The sequence below is a fragment of the Cricetulus griseus genome, chromosome 2 (assembly GCF_003668045.3).
Source record: "Cricetulus griseus strain 17A/GY chromosome 2, alternate assembly CriGri-PICRH-1.0, whole genome shotgun sequence".
Lineage (NCBI taxonomy): Eukaryota > Metazoa > Chordata > Mammalia > Rodentia > Cricetidae > Cricetulus > Cricetulus griseus.
This window is the reverse complement of record NC_048595.1, coordinates 344,507,861-344,531,851: the sequence shown is the minus strand read 5'-3', so window position 1 is coordinate 344,531,851 and position 23,991 is coordinate 344,507,861. Positions and strand designations below refer to the sequence as shown.

Below are 23,991 nucleotides of genomic sequence, written 5' to 3'. Positions count from 1 at the left end.
AGCAGTTAATCTCGAGCCCCCGATCACAAATGACTTCCGTGTGGAATCAGAAGTTATTTCCTGAAATAAGAAATTAACTTTATTTGTGCGCCTTCTAAGGAAAAGCTTCGTGATGCACTGAGGAATGATTGAAGAATGGCGCTTGTCTCCCCAAAAACAAACCGGTTTCGTTCCCACGAGGAAGGCTTGAGTCACCGCTTCAGACCGTCGCAGCCACCCAACAGGCCAGGTAGAGGGCATGTGAAACAAGCCAAAGCGCCAGAGACCATCTCCAGTTTGCCCACTACTTCCTGGAAACTCCGCCGAAGCCGCTCGCACTCAGTACGGTGGCCGCTAAGGCCCTGCGGGTGACAGAAAGTCAGATGGGCAGGAGGGCGCTTGCGGATTTCCTAGAAAGGCTCGGCAATGCTCCAGCCATTCTATTGGCTGAGGAAAGTGAGGGCCCGCCTCTCTGCGTGGTCCATTGGTCCTGCGTCCATCGCAGCTGGGCGGGGCCTGGCGCCCCATTGCATCAGCTGGTTCCGGCAAGGCCACGTGGCGCACGCGCAGTGTGGAATTGCTGGTCTTCTCTGCCGCCCTGGGCTCTTCTGTGCGGCGTAGCTCTCGGGTTTTGTCTCTCTCAGCGGTCCTTCCATGTCGGAGGAGAAGGCCAGCAGCCCTTCAGGGAAGATGGACGGCGAGAAGCCGGTGAGCAGGCGCAGTGGCTGGACGTGCCCTGGGAACCGACATTGCCCGGCGGGAGTGGACAGTAGCAGGGTCTTGCCGGTACTGGGGAGCCCCAGCAGGCAGGAGTGGCCCGGGGGTCGTCCTCTCCCAGAGATCTGTGTGTGGACTGAGACTGACCAGCTCGCTCAGAGCTACACAGTAACGTGGAGGGCTTGGACTCCCACACATTTGTGTCCCCGAGATAGGCGGGAAGAACATTGCAGAACTTTAAAAATCCTAAACTTTTGTGGAGCAGAAAGCTCTAGTTTAGGAGGGGAAAGACAGTCCTCGAGACCAGATCCAGTTTGACCAAGATTGGGTGCAAATGGTGAAGGCTAGATAGCTCCATTTAACAGACTGCTTGGAAATTAGGCTGGGTGCTGGAAGCGTCCTAGATAACTTCACACGCGCCCTCCTGAAAGCCAACAAATGTTCTGTGTATTTGTTTGTCCTGGCGTTTAGCCGGACAGCGCAGGTGGCAACAGGAATAAGATCGATTACCTGACTTTGGGGTGGGGGTGGGGGGTGGGAGGCGTAGAATTCAAGACTGGAAAATTGAAGTTCTGTGTGATCAGCTCAGTTGCGATATAGAGGAAGCACCGAACTTCGTACGGCCAGGACTGTTTTATTGGATTTAGAAAAATGAGGTCTGGAAAAGTAGGCGGGACAGGGCTGTCCAGATACAGGGGGTTAGTTGTGTTTCAGCTGCATTGGAAGAGACAGGAGAGAAACAGGAAATAGAGATCGAAGATATTAGTGTTCTCTACATGCAGGGTTTTAATCATGAAGGTGCTGTATATGAACTGTATTGTCAAAACTGACTTGGCATTGAGGTTTGAGAGCTGAGGCCCTATGACAGAGGATGTTTGGTAATCCAAGTGAACATCTCTAAGGTCTTCGACAAGAGGAATTTCCATCCAGGACGTAAAATGTTTATGTATACAGTCTAAACTACAGTTTTAAGGTGATGAGTGATAACTACACATAGATATTGTTTCCATTAAAAAATGGTATTTTACCGTTTACAAGTTGGTTACCCTTTTACTCCTTTCCAGACTGTCCTTTAATCCTACTCTTAAACCCAGTTCTTTTATTTCAGGGTCCCCCTGGGTTCTTAAGATTAACATGAGGCTAGGAGTTAGCCAAGATAATCACTCCCTGAGCAGGCTTGTAGTAAAACATTAGAGATTTTATGAGTAAAATGAATTGAAATGTAAAATGTGGTATTATTGCCTCCATAATAATCAGGTATCTTAAATTTTGGAAAGCTTACTTGGTGGGGTGTAGATCTAACCCAAAAGTTCTTTTGTCACTAAGCTGCATCCCCAGCTCCACAGGCCAAACCTTTTATGCCTTTCACATTTAATTTTCACAAGGCCATGTTAAATAAAATAGTTACACCCAGTTCACAAGAGGGAAAACTGGACCTAGAAGTGAACTGACAAGTGTGATCACACAGCCCACTTAGGCTCCCTGGAGATGCTTCGGGCTGAATAGGTAGGTAGATAATATATTCCCCTGCCCCTGAAATAACTCATATTGACTAAATTGTATAATTTCTTGCTGCTTTGTATTTACTACAGGTCCAAGCCTAAAGTGTACATCCATAAGTAGCCTTCTACTTTTTTAGGGCTTCTTTTTATTGCAAGTTGTCTAAATTGTTTTTACCAGTGATGGAATTTCTAGTCTTTCAGAATAAGATTGTCCTTTTTAATTTTTTTATTTATTTAGATAATAGCTTTCTTAGCTGCAGTTTTGGAGAAGATGTCAAATTAGGTTGGAATATGAGAACTTCTCTTTTGCTTCTTTAGGTGGATGTCAGTGAGGAGAAGCGAAAGGAAGGAGGCAAGAAGAAGAACAAAGATGGAGGTGGAGATGGAGGTCGAGCAGAGGTAAAACAAGCTACCGCTTTAGAGGCTTGGGTTTCCCAGGCTAGCGGGAACAAGGAGCTGTCCTGAACTTACCCAACGAGAGAGAGAGAGAGAGAGAGAGAGAGAGAGAGAGAGAGAGAGAGAGAGAGAGAGACTCTGTGTGTGTGTGTGTGTGTGTGTGTGTGTGTGTGTGTGTGTGTGTGTGTATCCATGGCACACGTGTAGAAGCCAGAGGGCAGCTGGTATGCAATGCAGTCCTTCTCCACTCTGGGTGCTGAGGATAGAGTTCAGATATTACACTTGGTGGCCCCTGTGTAAGGGTTCTCATGGTCACCGAAGGCAGTAAGGTAGTACTAGGTGGAAAACAAAGAAAGACGAGTTAGAAAAGTGTCGGAGAGTGAAAAAGGATTTGCAAGTACTTGACAGTGCAGACAGACAAGTGTATTATTGTAAGATGACGTCACAGTGGATTTAGATAGAAACATGAGAGATCAAAAGTATCGAGGAAGGGCTACAGTTGTCACTAGGCTGCCAAGACTGGATGTTGACTTTCCATTTTTTTAAGTGAGGTGTGAATGGGTAAGGGCTCAGTGTTAGGTTCCTACAAGTACATAAAGAACCAAACAGAATCCAGTTCCTTGATCCCTTTCTTATTGCTTGGATCTGCTTCTGGGGTCTGGTATACTTATATCCAGAAAATTGTTCAGTTGCTGGGCTCAGTGACTCAGAACTGGCAGTTTAAAGCCATCCCAGAATGCAGTTGGTTCCTGGTGCTTGAAGAGGTGTTTTTGCATGTTGTTCTGCTGGTTTTGAATTTGAACTGCTATAAACTGTGCATTGCTTTTTGCATTTAGTCATTGCAGATTTATTGGGGACCTTGAAAAGCTGCTGGGATGTAGGAACACAAAACACTTAAGCTTTTTTGAAGTGACTCAATAAATGGACTTTAAAGAGCAGGTTATAAAGCTAGAATAGTGATGCACATCCTTCCTTAGTCCCAGTGTTTCAGAGCTAGAGGAAGAGAATGCCAAGTTCTAGACCAACCTAGAATGCATAGTGAGACCTTTAGGAAAACAAAACACAAACCCTGTTTGTATAATGCCGAATTGCTAACCTTAGAGCCGTTTCGGTTTACAAAGTGGCTTTACAGGTGATACAGGACGGAGGTTCAGTCAATCTCTGCTCATTTTACACCAGTAAATGTGGGAGGAATTGTTGATAGTGAATCTTAAGATTTGCAAGTAAAGAGTAATATGCATGCCTCTTAATTTCCTTGTTATACTTTGGATTTGTGTGTATTGTCCTGTTACAGATTGAAACATGGCTTAGTAATAGGAAACAAGCAGTCCAATGACTCTTGAGAATTTTAAATGGATATGTGATTATTATGAGTTTTAAATTATCTTTACAAATAAGGAGTGAGCAGTGATGTGTCCACCACCTTGCCTACTCTGTGCTTCCATCATTTGCAAACTTGTCATGGTGACCTTCTAGGGACATACAGGTTTTACCCGTCTGCATTTCCAGAGTTTGGCATGGAACACATTGCTCAGTTAATACTGAGTAAGTTTAACTAAGTTATTTTGCTTATAAAGTGCCGAGTAGATACAGAAATAGACTGTAGTAAGACATGGAGGGTTGGTGGGAAGGAATATCAGGCACACTTTGGATAGGCTGAGGTTGGGGTCATTTTGTACAGTGATGGGCGATGGCCATTGTTAGTTCAGTGGTTTTTCATTGGTAGTTATGGAGTCCCGTGATAATCTGGTGGGATTGTAGGCATGTGCAATCAGGCCTGGCAATCGCTGGCAATTTCTATATATGTACACGTGTAGAAAGTCATGGTAAAAGCAAGCCATTTCTTCTTTATTGCTGTTAATGACCATGTTACTACCAGAGCATGATGCCTGGAACCTGTAATCCTAGCTTTGTGGGGAGGGTTGAGGCAAGGAGGATCATGAGTTCAAGGCTAGAGTAGGCTATGTAGTGTGTTTGTGATCTTCAAAGAGGTGTTGGGGGTAGGTGCTGGGGGAGAATGATCTGTCTTGCTGTCATTTGGAGATGGAATTATCAGCTTCACTATTTGCGTGAGCAATAGAAGTCAGTTTTTTGTTTTGTTTTTAATTGTAATCTATTTCTTTGTCAAACCTTTTGGGAACTTCAGTGGTGTTTTATATAAAATATTCTGGCTAATTATATTGAGTATATGGGCAGTAGTGGTGTGTGCTATCTTAAATAACCTGAGAAAGATGATCTTTGCATCTTTGAATTGGATAGTTTTTTCTAGTAGGATCCTCCAAGTTGGCAATCCAACCATAAGGTTCTAACCATAAGGTACTTAGTTGTTCCTCTCCATACAATGTTGCTCATAGATGAATTTACAATCATTTAGTTAGAAAAGATCTTGAGTCCGGACATGCCAGGTTTGTAACTCTATTGGTAGAGTGCTTGGAGCATGCAAGAAACCCTGGTTTTGATTCTGAGAAACACAAAAGCCAGTCATACACATTTAATCCTAGCCCTCTTGGTGTTAGGAAGATAGTGAGTTTAAGGTCATCTTTGAGACCCTGTCTCAAGAAGCAAAGAAGGAAAATCTTAGGAGGACATCCTAAGAGGAAAAAGTCACTGGAACAAACTGTAAATTACAAAATGGTAATTTGGCTATCAATTCAAGATGTTGGCAGCTCAGCTGTTTCTTTTATTTTTTATGTTTTTTTAAATTTCTTCAGTTACCCTTACTTAGAACTAGATTAATGCCAATGATTATTGTGACCTTTGAGTCAGTCTGGATTTGTCATCATGGATTTTTGTATTATATATTATTGTTTCCTAAAGCAAGTATTGCTGATTACTTACAGCTTTGTTTGTCCGTTTACAGTTGAATCCTTGGCCTGAATATATTAACACACGCCTGGATATGTATAATAAGCTGAAAGCAGAGCATGATTCTCTGCTGGCTGAAAAGGCAGCAAAAGATAGCAAGCCAATTAAAGTCACTTTGCCTGATGGCAAACAGGTGGATGCAGAGTCCTGGAAAACCACACCATATCAGATTGCATGTGGAATTAGGTAAACACTACATCTCCTTTAACCTTCTATGGTTTATAATGTAACTAAATATTCATTTATTGTCTTGCCGGGTATATCCTGATAATATTCTTATGTTTCTGCTCAAGGTGTTTAATTTACTTAATTTAGATCTTTGAAGTCAAGGTGATGTGGAATTTCATAGTCTAGACTCAGTGTTAGTTTCTGAAGGTGCATACCTTGGTTCTCTCTTTGTAGAGCCATGGCTTGGGGGTACTGTGTTGTATTTTAATACGTACATCACCTGAAGACACTCAAGAAGCAAGTGCTAAATGTGGACACCTCTGTTTTTATATCACTCATTCCTAAAAGCAGTAGTTTTTAATAACTAGCCTTCACCAAGTTTTGCCAGATAAGAATTTTTTTTCTTATGTTTTAAGTCAAGGCCTGGCTGACAACACCGTTGTTGCTAAAGTGAATAAAGTTGTTTGGGACCTGGACCGCCCACTGGAGACCGACTGCACTTTGGAGCTTCTCAAGTTTGAGGATGAGGAAGCACAGGCAGTAAGTGTCTATCCAGTGTCTGTTAGATTTACAGGAAAGACTGGAAATGAGTCTTTGTCTCACTGTGTTGATACGTTGCTCAGTGGTTTCACCTGTAACCTGGAGGCCACAGTTGTTTATGGACGTCTCTCACCTTTACTTTGTGGCCTTGGTTGTAAATCTTGAAGACATTGCTTTGGGTGTATCCCATCTGTGTCTTTCAAACAGTAACTCATCATGTATCTGCCAAGACTAAAGCCATCTCATATTTCTTTGTATTCTCAGGTTTATTGGCACTCCAGTGCCCACATAATGGGTGAGGCCATGGAAAGAGTCTATGGTGGATGTTTATGTTACGGTCCACCAATAGAAAATGGGTTCTACTACGATATGTACCTTGAAGAAGGGTAAGTTAAGACACTCGATGAAGGGAAAATCTGAGTGGCTGTGGGTCTGCATGTAACTTTAAAGCATTGTCACTGAAAGAGACCATCTGCAGCTCATCGTATAAAGCTGCTAGTTATGGTTACTGACGAAAGTTGAACTATTGAGAGTTATGTGTAGTGAAATCTCTGGGATTGTGCCCAGAGGCATGTTAAGAAATGAAACAGGCTCTCCCTTTTCCTTTATGCTGTGAGGGAGCTTGGGGGTTTGTTGCTGGTGACAAAGTTCTCCATAATCACAGAACAAGCAGCTCATGAAACTACAAGTATAATTTATGAAAAAGCTAATGTTAAGGTCCTATTTTAAGGTAGTAGAGAGAATAAAATGCCTGCATTGATTTAATGGAATATGGACAGATTATGTTTTCTCCTTCAGGGGTGTGTCCAGCAATGATTTCTCTTCTCTGGAAACTTTGTGTAAGAAAATCATTAAAGAGAAACAAACTTTCGAAAGATTGGAAGTGAAAAAGGAGACATTACTAGAAATGTTTAAGGTAAACTGAGCCATAACCAGTTTGATTTTATTAGCCAGTCCTTGAAAAAGCGCATCAGAGTTTCCTCTAGAGAAATTGAAATGTCTTCAAAACATAAAACACAGGCGTGCTCTTAAAAGTGTGCACATTTAGAGGTAAACAAGAGAGACCAATGCGATGTCTTATTTCTCATTTTCAGTACAACAAGTTCAAGTGCCGGATATTGAATGAAAAAGTGAATACTCCAACCACAACTGTCTATAGGTGAGAATTTTGAGTGCTGTTGGAGGCAGCTCATTTGTTAATCTGCTTTTGCTAAAATCCTTTTTATTTCATCTTTAGGTGTGGCCCTTTGATAGACCTCTGCCGGGGCCCTCATGTCAGACACACTGGCAAGATTAAGACTTTAAAAATACACAAGGTAAAGCATGCTGTCAATCGTCTGCAGTACTTACGCCTCAGTTTCTGTTGCTTTCTCCTTTCTAACAGTTTGTTTCTTGTCACTATAGGAGGGTCACAGTTTTTGTTTTTAGTGCTGTATACTGACTAGTGTATTTATTACCAGTATTATTACCAGTACTTATTACCAGGGCCAGCATAAGGGGACAGGGGTTTGAAGGAATCATAGAATTGGGCAGTCACAGGCCATGGTAGCTTCAAAAGCTTTGAGACTCAGTGTTGGAGTTTGCTAATGATCACGCTACTTGCTTTTTTTCATAGAACTAATCCTGTCAGTTTTATGCTGACTCAGAAATGCTGTAATTATGCGTGTTCTCTGAGTCCTGAGAATAACCACGTCCATATCAGGTGCCTTGCAGTGTTTATGGCTTCCTTTCCATTTGGCATCACGATTTTGTGGGAGGAGCCCTGTGTTCATGGGATTGTGATTTGGGGAAAGAACCTTCCTGAGGAAAGCAAGCAGAGAATTATGTGCTGTGAAATGAGTCTACCTACTTGGGGTAGACCTCAAAACAGTGGTAGACATTTCCTAGTAATATGTGTTGTATAGAGTTTCCTTGTCAAAGAAATTAGTATGAATTTGCTTTTTAAGGTGATTGTGAGAAATAATACACTATTAATGTGAAATGTGTACAAGTTTAAGTGTTGTGTCATTGTTGGACCTTGCTTTTAGAATTCCTCCACATACTGGGAAGGCAAGGCAGACATGGAAACCCTCCAGAGGATTTACGGCATTTCATTCCCTGACCCCAAACTGCTGAAAGAGTGGGAGAAGTTCCAAGAGGAAGCTAAAAACCGAGATCATAGGAAGATTGGGAGGGTATGTTAAAGAACAGTGATGTGTCTACTTTGAGTTTTCCTCCAGTGCATTTGGGTTGAGAATGCCCAGCGCTAAGTTCCTTTTTGAAGAGGAGCTTAGATTTCAGGCTCCCTGGTCTGGAAGTGCATCATGTCCATCTATCCTTCTGAAACCTTCAGAGTCCATCTTAGTTACTGTTACTGAGAAGCTAGTGACCCACAGCTTCCAGTAAACACCATTTCAAAGCTGGCAGAACTAGACTTTGGCAACCCATCTCACGGGCTTCTTGTGATGCTGTCGAGTCTGAATCTGAGTGGTCAGTCTCCCTGTTTCTCCAGGGCATATGACAGTCAACAGTGGATTCAGCGCTCTTTTTCTTTACTCTAGCTGCCTCTGACCTCTAGTCAGAGTTACATTTTATTCTTTAAAACTTTTTCCTATGTAAAATGAAGTTTACTGCTAGAGCTCCTGGAAATAAATGACTGCAATGGGGAAGCTGGCAGTGATTGGCAGGTTCCTCCCCAGGGACTTTTAGCCATTTCCCTGTCTTTCGTTATCAGGGTGTTTTCCTTTTCTCCTTCCTGCAGTTCATATCCAAGGAAAGAGCAAAACAACAAATAACAAAACCCAGATCTCAGAGCTCTGGGGACGTCTATTCCATGTCACTGTTTCCTAACCCTTACTGGACTGATGACTGTCAGGGAGGTGACAGATTTGTGCTAAATTGTTAATCATCTGCAATTCTATGCCATTAAATTGTACCTAAGAAGCAATAGCCTGTTTTCTTTAATATTAGCACAGCTGAAATTTGGAACACATAGAATTTGAACTGAGGAACACCAATCATTTATACATTTATAAACAATCTTTTGCTTTTTTATCCAGGACCAAGAACTATATTTCTTCCATGAACTCAGCCCTGGAAGTTGCTTTTTCCTGCCCAAAGGAGCCTACATTTATAATACACTTATGGAATTTATCAGGGTAAGCTTTATTTGTTACTGTCTTCTGAAGAGTTAGGATAGAAGATGATTTTATTAGCTAGGGTCTGCTAAAAGAGAGACAAACCTCTATTAGAGAGAAAAGGGAATATAAATTTTTCTTTAAAGTTGAAGCTTGTGACTGCAGAGATGCTCAGTGGTCACGAGTGATTTGCTGCTCTCTCAGAGGACCCAAGTTCAATTCCCTAGTACCCACTCAAGTGCCTTATTCAAGCTCCAAAGGATCTGATGCCCTCTGCTGGCCTCTGCAAGCACCTGCATACACATAGCCTTCACTCAGTAAACACATGTCCATATACACACATAAAAATAAATTTGTAAAAAGTTGGGGCTGCAAAGATGACTCAGTGGTTCAGAGTAATTGCTGCTCTACCAGAAGGCCTGAGTTTTGATCACAGCTTTCAGTCATGAAGCTCACAGCCGTGTATAGTTCCAGCTCCAGTGGATCTGATGCCCTCTTCTGGTCCCCGTGGGTAACCACCCTCAGGTAGCATGAATTCACATAGACATATAGGCATGCACATGAATAAATTTTCTTAGAGTCATTCTAATGTGTGATTTTGTTCACAGAAACAGGCAGAGAGTAACTGCTGAGTGTGAAAGGTCGGCAGCCTCTCACCTGGGAATGTGTTGTGTCTCTTGAAGCATTTGTGTTTCTTTTTCAATTATGAACAATTTCAGGCATATATTTAAAGAAAACAGTTAGGTTTACTTGCCACCAGATTTAACATTTGCATTGGGCTATATTTGTCCACAGTTTTTGTAAAAAGAAAAAAGGAGTACATACTGTGTTATTTTTAAGAAAGGCCCCTTTGAATGTTATACAGTTGGTATGGCTTCTTACCCAGGTGTTTTACATCTCCACATATAAGTATCTTTAACATTGACTTGTGCTTGTGTGCCTCGGTTCACATGTATGGTCTTATTGTGTATGTGTGTTAGATCACATACTCCCAGCTTGTTTGTGTTCACTCACTGCATGTTGTATTCTTCCCTGTCCACTGTGGAGGGCCTGTTCCCACCACAGATGCACTTACTAATGCACAGTGACACATGTGCTGTGTATCCTGCACTGCTAGCCCTGCCATGATAGCATTACTCTGGGAGCTTGCGTGCACATTTGTGTGCCACCTACAGACGGAGTTTCTGAGTCATGATGTATGTGCCTGTGACTTCATTAAGTAGTGTTAAATTACTCTGTGATTCTTCTCCCTCCACAAGGGTGAGCACTGACTTCCCTGTATGTGTGTTCTGCTGAAACAGAGTGAATATAGGAAACGAGGATTCCAGGAGGTTGTCACTCCAAACATCTTCAATAGCCGGCTCTGGATGACCTCCGGCCACTGGCAGCACTACAGTGAGAACATGTTCTCTTTTGAGGTGGAGAAGGAGCAGTTCGCCCTTAAGCCCATGAACTGCCCAGGACACTGGTATCAAGCAGCCTTGTGTTTTTCTTTCTTTTTATTAAACTTACTTGTATGTGTCTATGTTAAATATATGCCACATGTCTGTAGGTTCCTGCAGAGTTTGGGTGAAAGTGTTGGAGCTGCTGAAGTTATGTGGTTGTGAGCTGCCCCATAATGGGTGCTAAGAACTGAACCCAGGTCTTCTGGAAGAGTAATGGGCTCTTAACCATCTCTCCAGACCTGCAGCTTTGCATTGCTCTTAAAGATTTTCTTGTTCTAGATTCCTTTAGCTTCTTTGACAGAGACATCAGTGTAGAGAGGAGACTAAGAGAAGGAAGGTCTGAAGGAGCCGGGAGAGAGCACACTGGTAATAGAATATCTATGCCATGAAAGCAGAAAGGAAAACTGGTGCTCAGAGGGAGACCTGTGAGGGTAAATGTGAAAGTGTCTTACTGATACACAGTTCATATGCTAACAACAGGAAACATAGTGATCAAAATAGACTGGAATGCAACATTGTTGTCATAATAGCTTTCAGGCTGATTAGATTCTGCCTTTGTAGATATTCAGGAGTGGTCCTGGGATTATAGCAAACAGGCAAAGTATACTGCAAAAGGGGGTTAAATATGGGGCATAACAAAAGACCACTATTCCTACTTTTTCTTCCTTCTTGGAAGGAAATTTGTTTTAGCAGAACCCATTGCTGATGAGTTAATATCCTTGGGAAATCCTTCCCTGTGCCTCTGCCTTGAATTGTGAAAGGTGGATGAAAAGTAACCGCTGGGAGGCCCGAGAGTGATGCAGATGTAGATAGTTTGTTCATGTGTGCAGCTCCGGAGGCAGGTGATTCAGGCAGAGGTGCTGAGAGGGAAACATCTTTATGAAACTGGGTGGTACACATCACTTTTCACAGCATTCAGTTTCTGAAGCACTTTGGACCTGACTAGAGCAAGTCTGAAACTAGTTTCCAGCGTTAGAAGTAATTTATTTGCAGCTAAAAATATTTCTTCATAAGCCTTTCATTAAATCTTCCTGTTAGTTGACTGTAGTCTTCATATTAATGGAAATGATGAGCATGAGGGTTTGGCTTAAAACCTTGGGAGTGCATTGCTTTATTCTCTCTTAGCCACAGTTAATTGCATTGTAACTCACTTGTCATCATAGTCATAAAAGTGCTTCTATTGCCGTGTGAAGCTTGGGGCTTGAAAAATGTTGCTTGTGGCAAACTAGAATCAGTGTTTTGTGTTTTTTGACAACCTTTAATGTTACTAAATAATATTTGTGGAAGAGTTTTTTCTTGGGAATTCTAAAAAGTGGTGTTTTTGTTGTTGCTTGTGAAAGGCCTCACAAGTGCTAGGCAAGCACTCTGCTATGGGACTGCATCCTTCACCCTTGAGCATTAAGAACCCATGGGTTTTGCTTTGCTTTTCCTTCAGTCTTATGTTCGACCATCGGCCAAGGTCCTGGAGAGAGCTGCCTCTGCGGTTGGCTGATTTTGGTGTGCTTCATAGGAATGAGCTCTCTGGGGCTCTCACAGGACTCACGAGAGTCCGAAGATTCCAGCAGGATGACGCACACATATTCTGTGCCATGGAGCAGGTATGTGCCCTGTAGGGCAAAATCCTCTGACAGAGGTGCTTAAAAGTGAGAAAAATAACACTTTTCTTTTTCTTAAGATTGAGGATGAAATCAAAGGTTGTTTGGATTTTCTTCGCACGGTATATAATGTCTTTGGATTTTCATTTAAATTGAATCTTTCTACTCGGCCAGAAAAGTTTCTTGGGGATATTGAAATATGGAACCAAGCTGAGAAAGTAAGTGATGTTTTTTTGTTTTGTTTTGTTTTGTTTTGTTTTGTTTTGTTTTAGTGTGCTTGAGAACTTACACAGTGCTAGGAAGTCTTCTTAAGTGGCTACAAGCAAAAGAAAATGGCAGTGTTTCTGGTGTTTCAGTGGGCTGATTTGTTCTGTATGGTCCTCAAGTGCTTCAGAGCTGACTGGGTGTTTTCATACTCTGTCAGTTACTAAGCCAAGCTCTAAAGGATGGGGGTGGGGTGGGTGCTTGGTTTGTTTAGCAAGATTCCCCTTAGGTAGACACAATTCCACAGCAGACAGTAGGACGCAGGAAAACACAGGGAGACTTACCTCTAAGTTAGGTGGGAAGAAGGAATGTTGCAGATGAATACATTTTTAAATCACTTCTGCTTTATCTGTAGCAACTTGAAAACAGTTTGAATGAGTTTGGTGAGAAGTGGGAACTGAATCCTGGTGATGGCGCTTTCTATGGTCCAAAGGTCAGTCCCCTAGAATATTCGGGTAATGTGAATTTCAGTCGTGGGTAAAGAAACATCACTTTAAATTGGAAGCAAAGACAATTAAGAGCATCTTATCATAACTCAGTGTTTGCTTTTCAGATTGACATACAGATAAAAGATGCCATCGGCCGCTACCACCAGTGTGCGACCATCCAGCTGGATTTTCAGCTGCCCATCAGGTTTAATCTTTCTTACGTAAGGTGAGCTTCTGGTGTCTGCTCTGAGCTTCAGGCCATATGTAGGACTACATATATAGTAAGGTAAAGCAAATTCCTCTTTTCTGTAGCCATGATGGTGATGACAAGAAGAGGCCCGTGATTGTTCACCGAGCCATCCTGGGGTCAGTGGAGAGAATGATTGCCATCCTCACAGAAAACTATGGGGGCAAATGGTAAGGTCCTTCTGTTGTTTCCCTTCCCGTTAAATGTCCAAAGGATGCCTCGTGCTTATGAAATAGGAGGGAGGTCCATAACAAGTGCTCACCAAAAGGAGTCGGAATCTGACCCCAGTGTTTTAGTATTAGTACTTGTTGGGACTAGAAGTGTAGTAGTTCAGAGTAGGACCCGCGTAAATCCTCACTACACACCTACCCTGGGATACTTGTTATTAGTAATTATTTTTTAATCTTAAAACTTGATTTGTCTGAATACTACATAAAGCTGGAGAGATGGCTTAGCAGTTAGAGCACTGGCTATTCTTGTACATAGTTTGTTTTTGATTGCTTTTCCTGGCTTTGTGATTTTTCACCTGAATAAGTGAATAGGTTTTTGGATTATCTTGTTCATATGAAGAGTATAGGGTTAAAACTTTTGGAAAGTTATGTTATGCATTACTGTCATTTTGGTAATTAGATGTGGTTAGTTCAGATGTCATATTTTCATCCTTGTCAACAAAGTAATCCTGTTTCAGTTAAAGGTCACAAAATCAAATAGGACCCTGGCACACATTCTCTGGTGAGCTCATTTTTTAACCTGAACTCCGGTTAAACCGGGAAAAGCTCACATTTAGTGTAGAATTTATTGCTGCTCCACCAGCTGCTACGGCTGTCAGCTATGTGGTACAGGATTCGGGAGAAGAGGCCCATTCCTGCTATCAGTTTGTTTTACCAACCACTGAGCAGCACAAATCTTATATACTGAGGGCTAGTTTTCTTCTTCAAGGCCATCTTCCCTTGTCTTTAATAGTTTTTCTTTTAAAAGCCAAGTTATAAAGGCCTGGAAGTAACTTTTACTGGTTTCAGGAAAAGACACTCCTGAGTTAAGTGCTGTTGCCTTCTTGATGTGCCCAAGCCCATACTCACTGTTGTCACTTCTGCTGCAGGCCTTTCTGGCTCTCTCCTCGCCAGGTGATGGTAGTGCCTGTGGGTCCAACATGTGATGAATATGCCCAAAAGGTAATACTTAAGTAGGAGTTTGCTTTACATTTAAATCTGTTTTTAAGCTTTTTGCAGTGGGAATCTTATTTAGAGTCCATGAAGGCAGTGGACTGTCTTAGTCCCCTGAATAGTTGGATTGCCAGCATGCACCACCACACCCAACCTGGTACTGTGTTTTTAAGCCTTCAGATTGGTAAATCATATATTCTTGTCAGATCACGTGCTCGCTACATCCAGTGTGTAACTTTTCTATGTCTGATAAGCCTGGATGTTATCATTTGTAGCTTTTTCTTAATGGTTCCTTGACCACATGTGTTCACTTAGTGTTTCAGATATACTTGTGTATTTTAGTGTTTGGTGTTGTAAAGAAATGAATTAGCAAACACAGCCTAAACTGTATTATTACATTAGAATTACATATACCACTGAGGTGCTCGATATTTGCTGAATTATTCATTTGTTAATAATTTCTTCAGTGGCTTGAAATTCTTCTATCTTATTGTTGCGGCAGATCAGGGTCTTGCCCGTCTAGCAAATGTATGAACAGTCCTGTGGACTTTGCACCTCAGAGCAGTCTGTTCTGCTCCATGCTAAAGAATTACACATGCTTAACAGTCAGTCAGTGACAAGCCTGGGCGTCATGGTGGTGAACCTGCATCCCAGCATCTGGGTGGGTGACATAGAGGAGTGCACACAGCCTGGACCGTAGAATGAGACTATCTTAAAAATGGTAGGCGTGGGTAGTCAGTGGCAAGATGACTCAGTAAGTTAAAGTACTTGCTGAGCAAGCCTGACTATGAATTTGATCCTTGGAACCCACATAAAAAAGCCAGATGTACACATATGTAATCCCAACACTCCCATTGTGTGATGGAAGGCAGAGACAGAAGAATTGCCTGCAAGCTCATTGGCCTCCGTAGTCTATAGGACACAAACTGGCAGAAACAAGACAGACCCTGTCTGTCTCAAAACAAGGTACAAGTGTCCAGCAAGGTGGCTCAGTAGATAAGGACACCTGCCACCTAGCTTGATGACCTGAGTTTAGTCCCTGGAACCCCTAAGGTAGAAAAAGAGAACTGACTCTTACAAGTTGTCCTACTCAAAGCAAGATGGAAGGAGACAGCCAAGTCCTTGGGAAGCAAGCTTTACTGAAGCCTTGGGTAAATGACTTCCTGTTTCCATAGGAACACATGTACAGTCCATTGTGAATCTGACCTAAAGTGTATCTTCTCTTTTCCACTCTGGCCTCCATGTGTGTGCATGACTAGACAAACAATAGTAATAGAGCAGTGAGAGGTATTGTTAACATCAAAATAGATGGTGATTTTATCTCCAGTATCAAAAATTACTCTGAACTCTGATTTTTTTATTTTTTTTTTATGAGATAAGGTCTCTCTATTATGTAGCTCTGACCGTCTGGTTGTCTGGAACTCTCTCTGTAGAACAGGCTGACCTCAAACTCACAAAGACCCACCTGCCCCTGCCTCCTGAGTACTGGGATTAAAGGTGGGTGCCACCACACCTGGGTGTGTACCCTGATCTTAACTCTATTTAAGAAACAAGGGGACATTAAATCGGTTGATGAGTAGAGTTTTCCTTGTATTGTATGTGATAGTTTTATGTGCAGGCTGATACACAGCTGTTCCTTATAGGCATATCAGGAACTTAATGTGATCATAAAGCACTTCTTTATGTTTTGTTTCTTAAAGCTGATTCTGAGTACTGATTTTTGCATGTTTTCTAAAATATTTATCTTACAAGAGAAAAATGTCCCTTTTTCTTTAAGTTCAAACTCATGCATATGGAGCACTATGACTATGTTAAATCTCTGGCTTACAAGATGTGGAAGTTAACTTTCAAAATGTAAACCCAAGTCATAATTTTGTGTTATCAGTTTTAGTATTATTATTAGCATTCATTTTTAATACATGTGTAGTTAAATTCATGAAATATATTAAATTCTGTAACAAAATAAACTGTAATTCTCGTTCTGACTCTGAATTGTTACTAGGTTCGGCAACAATTCCATGATGCTAAATTCATGGTGGACATTGACCTGGATCCAGGCTGCACCTTGAATAAGAAGATCAGAAATGCACAGTTAGCACAGTATAACTTCATCCTGGGTAAGAAGGGAAGGAAGGTTCCCAACCATATGGGAGAAGCCACTGAAATCTTGAGACTTAAGCTCAATGAATCTTGGTTATGAATGACCTAGATTCCTGTTGTAGTTACTGTTTTATTACTGTGAGAGGACACCATGTCCAGGGCAACTTAGAAAAGAAAACATTTAATTGGTGGCTTGCTTACAGTTTCAGGGGGTTAGGCCATGACCATCATGGCAGGGAACAGCATTCAGGCAGGTATGGCTGGAACAATAGCTTAGAGCTTATGTCTGACCCAAAAGCCCAGGGTAGGGAGAAAGGCTGGGCCTGGGGTGGTCTTTTAAAATCTCAAAGGCAACCCCCTAGTGACAAACCTCCAAAGGCCACACCTTCTAATCCTTCCCAAACACTTTGACTAACTGGGGACCAAGCATTCAAGCATGTGAGTCTATGAGAGCCATTCTCATTCAAATCACACAGTTCCCTCTTTTGTTTTTCTTTTTTTCTTTTCTTTTTTTTTTTTTTTTTTTTTTTTTTTTTGGTCCTGAAATTGGACCACAAAATTGAACCAGTGATTGCACTTGCTAGGCTCCTGTAAGCATGATTCTAAATACTCGGTTTCCTCTGTTTGCATAGCAAGGAAGTTTATGGGTGAAAAATTGCTGAAAGGGTTGTTTACAAAAACCTTCAGGGAGTTGTCTTTATATCATTTTTATTTATTAAGTTCAGTGGATTAAGTAATTCAGGATGAAAGTTTTTGGTACTTAATATAGGTTCTTTTTTTTTAACTACAGCATTTTATAGGCCTGAATATACATGGTCACCTGTCGATCTCAGTGTGTCTTAAGTTAAATTTAGAATCCATCGAGGTGATTTCTGCTGTTCAGGACAAATCCTTCCAGGTCTATCAGTTTAAGTCACACAGAGCCTTGTGTCTTACATTCTAGTTGTTGGGGAAAAAGAGAAAGCCAGTGGCACTGTGAACATCCGCACCAGGGACAATAAGGTCCACGGGGAGAGAACTGTTGAGGAAACTGTGGAGCGACTGCAGCAGCTCAAGCAATCCCGCAGCAAGCAGGCAGAAGAGGAATTTTAACAGGAACATGGCCGGCACTGGCTCAGCCTAAAGAAGACAAGTGCACCATCTCATAACCTTGTACCCTGGGAAACGTGGGTCTGTAATGATCATGGAATAATTCTACAGTCTGCATGAGTCAGTCTTTTTTATCTGGACAAGTAGTAAAGAATGTGTTAGATGGGGGTCCGTAAAAGAGCCATTAAAATTATTTTATTCATTAAATGTCTCAGCAATGGAAAATGGGGGTGGGGAAGCATGTTTTAATGTAATAATTACTTTGTATGAATTCAATCAATTAAAAAAAAAAATCAGAGGTTAAGAGCACTTGCTGCTCTTCCAGAGGTCCTGAGTTCAATTCCCAGCAACCGCATGGTGGCTCACAGCCATCTGTAATGAGACCTGGTGCCCTCTTCTGACCTGCAGGAATATATGCAGACAGAACACTATATACATAATAAATAAATAAATAAATAAGTAAATAAATAAATAGATTTTTAAAAAATTTTAAAATGTGCTTAAAGAAAACCCAGGATTGAATTATGGTGTTAAAATTTACTGCTGCAGACAGACATCAAGACCTCGTTATCCTCGTGTCTCTGTAGAAGCACCTGGGGCAGTGTGCCTCCGTGTCCAGCAGAAGTGCTGAAGTGGAAATGCAGGTGTTTGGGAGCGCGGGTCATAGCATTCTGATTCCCAAATGGGATGGAGCTGGCTGCTAGCTTGTTAGTGGTGAGGTAAACATTTCCTTTTGAGATGACACTTTTATTTCTTTTTGGGTAGAGAGCTTTAAAGTAACTTAAAACAATGATGTACAAACTCTTAGGGACTTGTCTTCAAAGAAAGCTGTGTATGGAAGACTGTTCTGTGTCAAGTGGGTTCTCTATTATGGTGAATACTTTTTACATTTTTCTATCAACATATCATTTATGGAGCATGACATAAAAGAAATTCTTGTATATATTATTTCCCTTTTATTATAGTCATTTTCAGAAGTCATCTTGTCAAGTCTTTAATAACCCAGCAAGTTTGTTGGCAATGGATACATCAAAGAGAAGCATACATAGCTTAATCGTCTTATAGAGGTGATGTCTGTCTTCTTGGTTTTGTTTTGGGCCACTTCCTATGTCACACTCCTGAGGGCCTTGAGAGCTATGCTTTGGTAGGCTTGTTAAACTTTAAAACAGATTTTGTATCCTGTGACGTCATCATCTTCTGATCCATTTACTGATTTGTATTTATTCAGTCCATCTATTAAAAAGCTCACGTTTTCAGGACTGAGGATGATTGACAGGGCCTATAGCAGGCCTGGCGCATGCTCTTCCACAGATCCACACTTCCAGAATATTACATGGTGTAAATGCCTTCTGTGCAAACAGTTTTACTAATTTCAGTTTCTTTGAACCTTTTAATGTATTTGCTGATTCACTTTCATTTTCATGTGTGACTTTGAGTTATAAGTCTGGTATGTCAAGACTACTTTTGCACAATCAGTTTCCTTAATTTATATTTTACTGAAAGAGCTGGTGTGCCAAGGAATACTCCAGAGATAGAGCTGGCCAGTTAGGTGAAAGTGGAAGCCCCCGTGTAGACCTTTTTAAAATTTTATTTCTTGTTTATGTATGCTGGTAAGTATGCTCTGTTGGTGCAGTTTTAGCTGTGTCAAGAGAATACACATTTTCTAATGGAACATTTAATTTCTAATGTGTTCTTGGGTTTTAAACACTTACTTGAAATGATTATTCATAGAGCTGAAATCAACCAGAAGCCACGACCAATGTCTAGTATCCTAATATATATTAAGGATACTTGTATTTAGTTTAGATACCATGTGTGACTCCATAACAGAATTCCGTCCATTTTGTTATTTGCTGTGGCCGCTTGCCACCAAAGAGATAAGTAGCTTGACAGACTGGATGTGTCAAGTCTGCATGTTTACTACCTGGTGGTTTGGTTGGACTTGGTAAAGGGGAGGAATCTGTCTTTCCCTGCTGTTCCTGCTGCCTTACATTTTGCATAGAAAGCACTCTGACTAACTTCCTGCAATCTCGAAGTGGCTGTGAAAATGAAAAGCACATACTGATTAATGCAGTCATCCAATAGAGGACCCGGCGACAGCTGTGTGCAGTGGCACATGGATATGTGTAGGACAGGAGGACCCCACATGTTCGAGGCCCATGTGGGCAGCAGTCAGATCCTGAAAACAAGTCACATCATGTAGTGGACCTGATGAACTTGTCTGGAATCCCGAACTCTGGATGGAGGTAGAGGGAATGGGTGAGAGAAATCACCATATGACTAAATAAATTACTGTGGCCAGATTTCCAATAGTGGCCCCTAGCTTACATACTCAGTTCCAGCAAAGGTGGCCACTTTTTCTATCATCTTTCTGAGATCATTTTTAGTTACCAGGACTGAACATCCTCCTATTTTTGGATCTCACAGAGGTTTAGTCTTTTAATTCCATCTCTTGACATCTCCTGCCCCTGGCTCTTCTCATGATATCCATGCCCAGTCAATCATTTACAGACCTTCCCCCAACACTCTCTTTGCATGTGTCCTGTTTAACCTAGTGTGAATGATGGAAACAGGAAGTCATTTATTGGAGGTTTTGATAAAGCTTGTTTCCCAAGGAATGATTTTTGAAGTTGTCACCTCCACCAAGTTCATTATGTATCTACAGCAACACTAAGCTTTAATTTAAGGCGTCTGTCTCTGGCTACTGATATCTAGTATTTACTCTGGTAAAGTTTGAACCCTAAAATTAAAAAAAAAAGAATAAATATAAAGTCTACCTTCAGACAGCAGAGGGCAGCCTTATACTCTTTATTCAGATAGATGTAGGCACCAAACAAGGTTGGAGCACTCAGTTAAACTACCTTAAGGTTAGCTGGAACTAACCGCATTGTGCCATCACTGGAGAGGAGTAATGGACTCCAGCAATATCAGTGAATCATATTTGTAAGTTGCAAGAGGTCTTTGCCTGGTCATTCTCAGTAGCCTCTAGTGGAATACCAACAGTGGCATAGCCAATATTGGGAAGTACACAAGAGGCAAGGGAGAGACCGGCAAGGGTATTGGGGCTGTCCCTGTCACCTCTGATGGGGAAAGGATGAAGGAGAGAGAAGTGTCAGGGGTCTAGAGACTGTGGAGTAATGTCTGGTTTGTGAGCAGAGAAGCAAATGCTAAGGCAGAATAAACCCCTGTGCTCAGTTCACAGGAGCAAAGCTGCAACAGAATATACAGCAGTTAACAGTGAAGCCTGTCAAGAGAAAGGATTCCAAGGAGAGGAAGGCTTTGTCATTTAGCTTGAAAATAGACCAGCAGAGGCGTATTCTCAGGGGCCTGTGGAATGCTAGCAATGTGTTATCAGGATCCTGTCCATCAGATCACTTGCAGTGCGGGTTGCTGTAAAAATGTAGGAACCTACACGTGGTGACAGTCTGATGACAAGCCCAGAGCCTCATTCTCCACTGGAATAGACAGCCTAGTAACTCTTCCACCCTCCTAGCACCTTCTAGGGATGGGATGGCGTTGAAGCTAAGGTATCTTGCATTCTACATACGCACCAGTGAGCTACTTCCCAGCTTTTTACTTTGAATGAATCTCATTTATTTGCGGAGGCTGGCCTTGAACTTACCTTATATCCCAGATAGGTCTTGAACCTGTGACCTTCCTGCCTCAGCCTCCTCCCAAGTAGCTGAGAGTGCATGTGTATGTTTCAAACTAAACTTTGAAAATCATTGTTTTCAGGTTCCCTATAAGCTGTAGGTGATTGATTGAAGTTGAACTCAGGATGACTACAGGTCATAATAGGCTAGCAGGAGGGCAGAACCCTCAGAACGTGTATAGGTCTGGGTTTTAAAAATAGCTGCATGAAATTATATTCTGTGGCTTTATCACAGTTTAATTCAGAACTTCAAGTTGTCACTGATTTTTCATTTGTTTTGATTCTTCAATTTTGTTTTTGTTGCTGTATAAACTAAGTTTACATGCATTGCTATGTGATGCTCCTCTCAAAGAACAGTTTCTCAGAAAGGGGATTCAAGGTCAGAAAGTCTTTGTGTCTTTTTAGTTTTGTAAGCACTGCCTTAGATGGTTTGGTGGTTTGAATAAGAATAGCCTCCATAGGCTCATATATTGGAATGCTTAGTCTTCAGGAATGCCACTATTTGAGATTAGGAGCTGTGGCTTTATTGGAGGAAGTATGTCACTGGGGGTGGACTTTGAGGTTTCAGAAGCCCACACTAAGCCTATGGTTGCTCTCTCTGCCTGCAAATCAAGATGTAGCTAGCTCTCAGCTACTGTTGCAGTATTGTGAGTACACTCTGTTCTATCATGCCCCTACCACAAAGAAATGGGCTAATTCACTGAAACTGTAAGCAAGCCGGTAATTAAATTCTTTCTAAGAGTTGCCTTGGTCATGGTGTCTCTTCACAGCAATAGAACAGTGACTAAGACAGATGGTCTAATAAATCCGTGCCAGAGTGCCTTTGTTCCACTTGCTCAGAAACACTAGTAATGGATCATCTCCTAAACAAAAACGTCTTTCCCCATCAAGACTAAAAGGTACCAAAAAACACTTAAATTATTTTTTTCTAATACTGTGACATAAAACAAACCTGTTGAGTGACAGAAATGTATATATTACTACTGTCAGAGGACAAAAAGAAAAAAAACACAATAATTTTGTTTAAAGATTCTAGCTTTGTTTTCAGTCTAGAATTGGCAACGGTTCATTCCACAAAACATGATTAAGTAAGACAAAGAGAAAAGTTTGAGTCTGTAGACAGACAAAAGCTGAAACGGAAAACATCAATCATTTCAAAGTTACATTCCTCATGAGACCAGCATGTGTTCTCCTTCCTGGGAAGGATTCAGGTGGCAGGAACTTGGTTATCCTGACAACTGTCTCTGGTCTTTTTAGGAAATCTGGCTGTTAGCTCATAATCCTGACTTTCTCCATGGTCAGTGTCTTAGGGTTTCTAATGCTGTGAAGAGACACCATGACCATGGCAATTCTTATAAAGGAAAACATTTAACGGGGTGGCGGCTTATAGTTTCAGAGGTTTAGTCCGTTACCATCATGGTGAGGAGTGTGGCAGCATGCAGGCAGATGTGGTGCTGGAGAGGTAGCTGAGAGTTCTATATCTTTCAGGCAACAAGAAGTGAACTGACACTGGTTGGTATCTTGAGCATATATGAGACCTCAAAGTCCACCTCCTCCACTGTGACAGGCTCCAACAAACCACACCTACCTACTCCAACAAGGCCATACCTCCTAATATTGCCACTCTCTTTGGGAGCCATTTTCTTTCAAACCTCTGCATTCAAATAAAAGTTTCAAGTGGCAAATATGATGGCTAAGTGACTCTATTTTGATTTTAGCCTGATCTGTTGGGGCCTAAGACAGTTTAATCCAAAAACAATAGTGTTTTGTCATTTTTTTACTCAATTCCAATGGAAAGTCAAGAGATGGCAGGGACATGGCTGTTCCTAGAGTCTGATATTTATGATGGATTGCTGTCAGGGAGGGTGTCAGCAGGGAGTGATGTGCACTGTGTCCCCAGGCTCCCTGTCTGACATCTTCCTAGTGGAGTAATGTTGTTCCTCATGGGTGGACACTGTGTGGGATGCTAGCTTTCATCCCGTCACCCTGGTTGCCAGGCTCCACACAGTGAGATTCCCACTCCTCACACCCAGAAGAGGAACAGTTACAGCTGATTGTCATTGTGACCAGAAAATATAGGATGTCACAAAAATGTTTGTGATGTGTGCCATTACTTGTACAATAATAACTAACTGGAAGTAAACATTGATTTTATTTAAAGCCATCATCCCCTAAAGAGAAGTCACAAAGCCCCATTTCTAGGAGAACTTGCAAGGATATTTTAGTGTGTCCACTTTGGCTAAATAAAGTGGCTAATGGGATTAGGGTTTGGGGACAATCTAGATAGAGATGGGGCTGTAGAGGGAGTTATAGAAGGATACTGTCTTAGGTTTTTATTGCTGTGGAGAGACACCATGACCTGCTTCCAAGGGAGGAAGTTATTTAGCAGCAAATGCTGTACAACAGGTGAGGACTTGTACATCATGGAAGGTGAGCTTTCTGATTCACGTGTAGTATGGACTTTCTAGGGCATCCTCTGCTACAGGTTTCCCAGCACATCTCATTAGTACATCTTTTCCTAGAAAACCATCTCTGGCTTCTGCCTCTACTCAATGTCTTAGTCTAATTCCTTGTCCATGGACACAAGACTCTGGAACTCCTCCAGAGGTGCCCACCAAGCCCAATATCTACTGTAATCAATAGTAACACTAAGTGCAGGTGAGTAGTGGGTATGACAAATGCTCACAGCCACTTTTACTCTATTGTTCATCACTCAAACATCTGG

At 41.6% G+C, this 23,991-nt stretch overlaps 1 protein-coding gene across 1 annotated transcript; it reads left to right on the top strand.

Annotated features, from left to right (window-relative positions):
- The first annotated feature begins 510 nt into the window (after positions 1–510).
- Tars1 (threonyl-tRNA synthetase 1) lies at positions 511–17,940 on the top strand. The gene is made up of 19 exons (XM_027401265.2): positions 511–687; positions 2,517–2,597; positions 5,455–5,645; positions 6,044–6,167; positions 6,432–6,553; positions 6,966–7,083; positions 7,262–7,326; positions 7,405–7,483; positions 8,195–8,341; positions 9,206–9,304; positions 10,585–10,751; positions 12,164–12,326; positions 12,404–12,541; positions 12,943–13,020; positions 13,141–13,241; positions 13,328–13,432; positions 14,362–14,434; positions 16,428–16,542; positions 17,469–17,940. Exons 1-19 carry the CDS (start codon positions 634–636, stop codon positions 17,615–17,617), a joined length of 2,169 nt encoding a protein of 722 aa, XP_027257066.1. The 5' UTR covers positions 511–633; the 3' UTR covers positions 17,618–17,940.
- Positions 17,941–23,991: the final 6,051 nt, after the last annotated feature.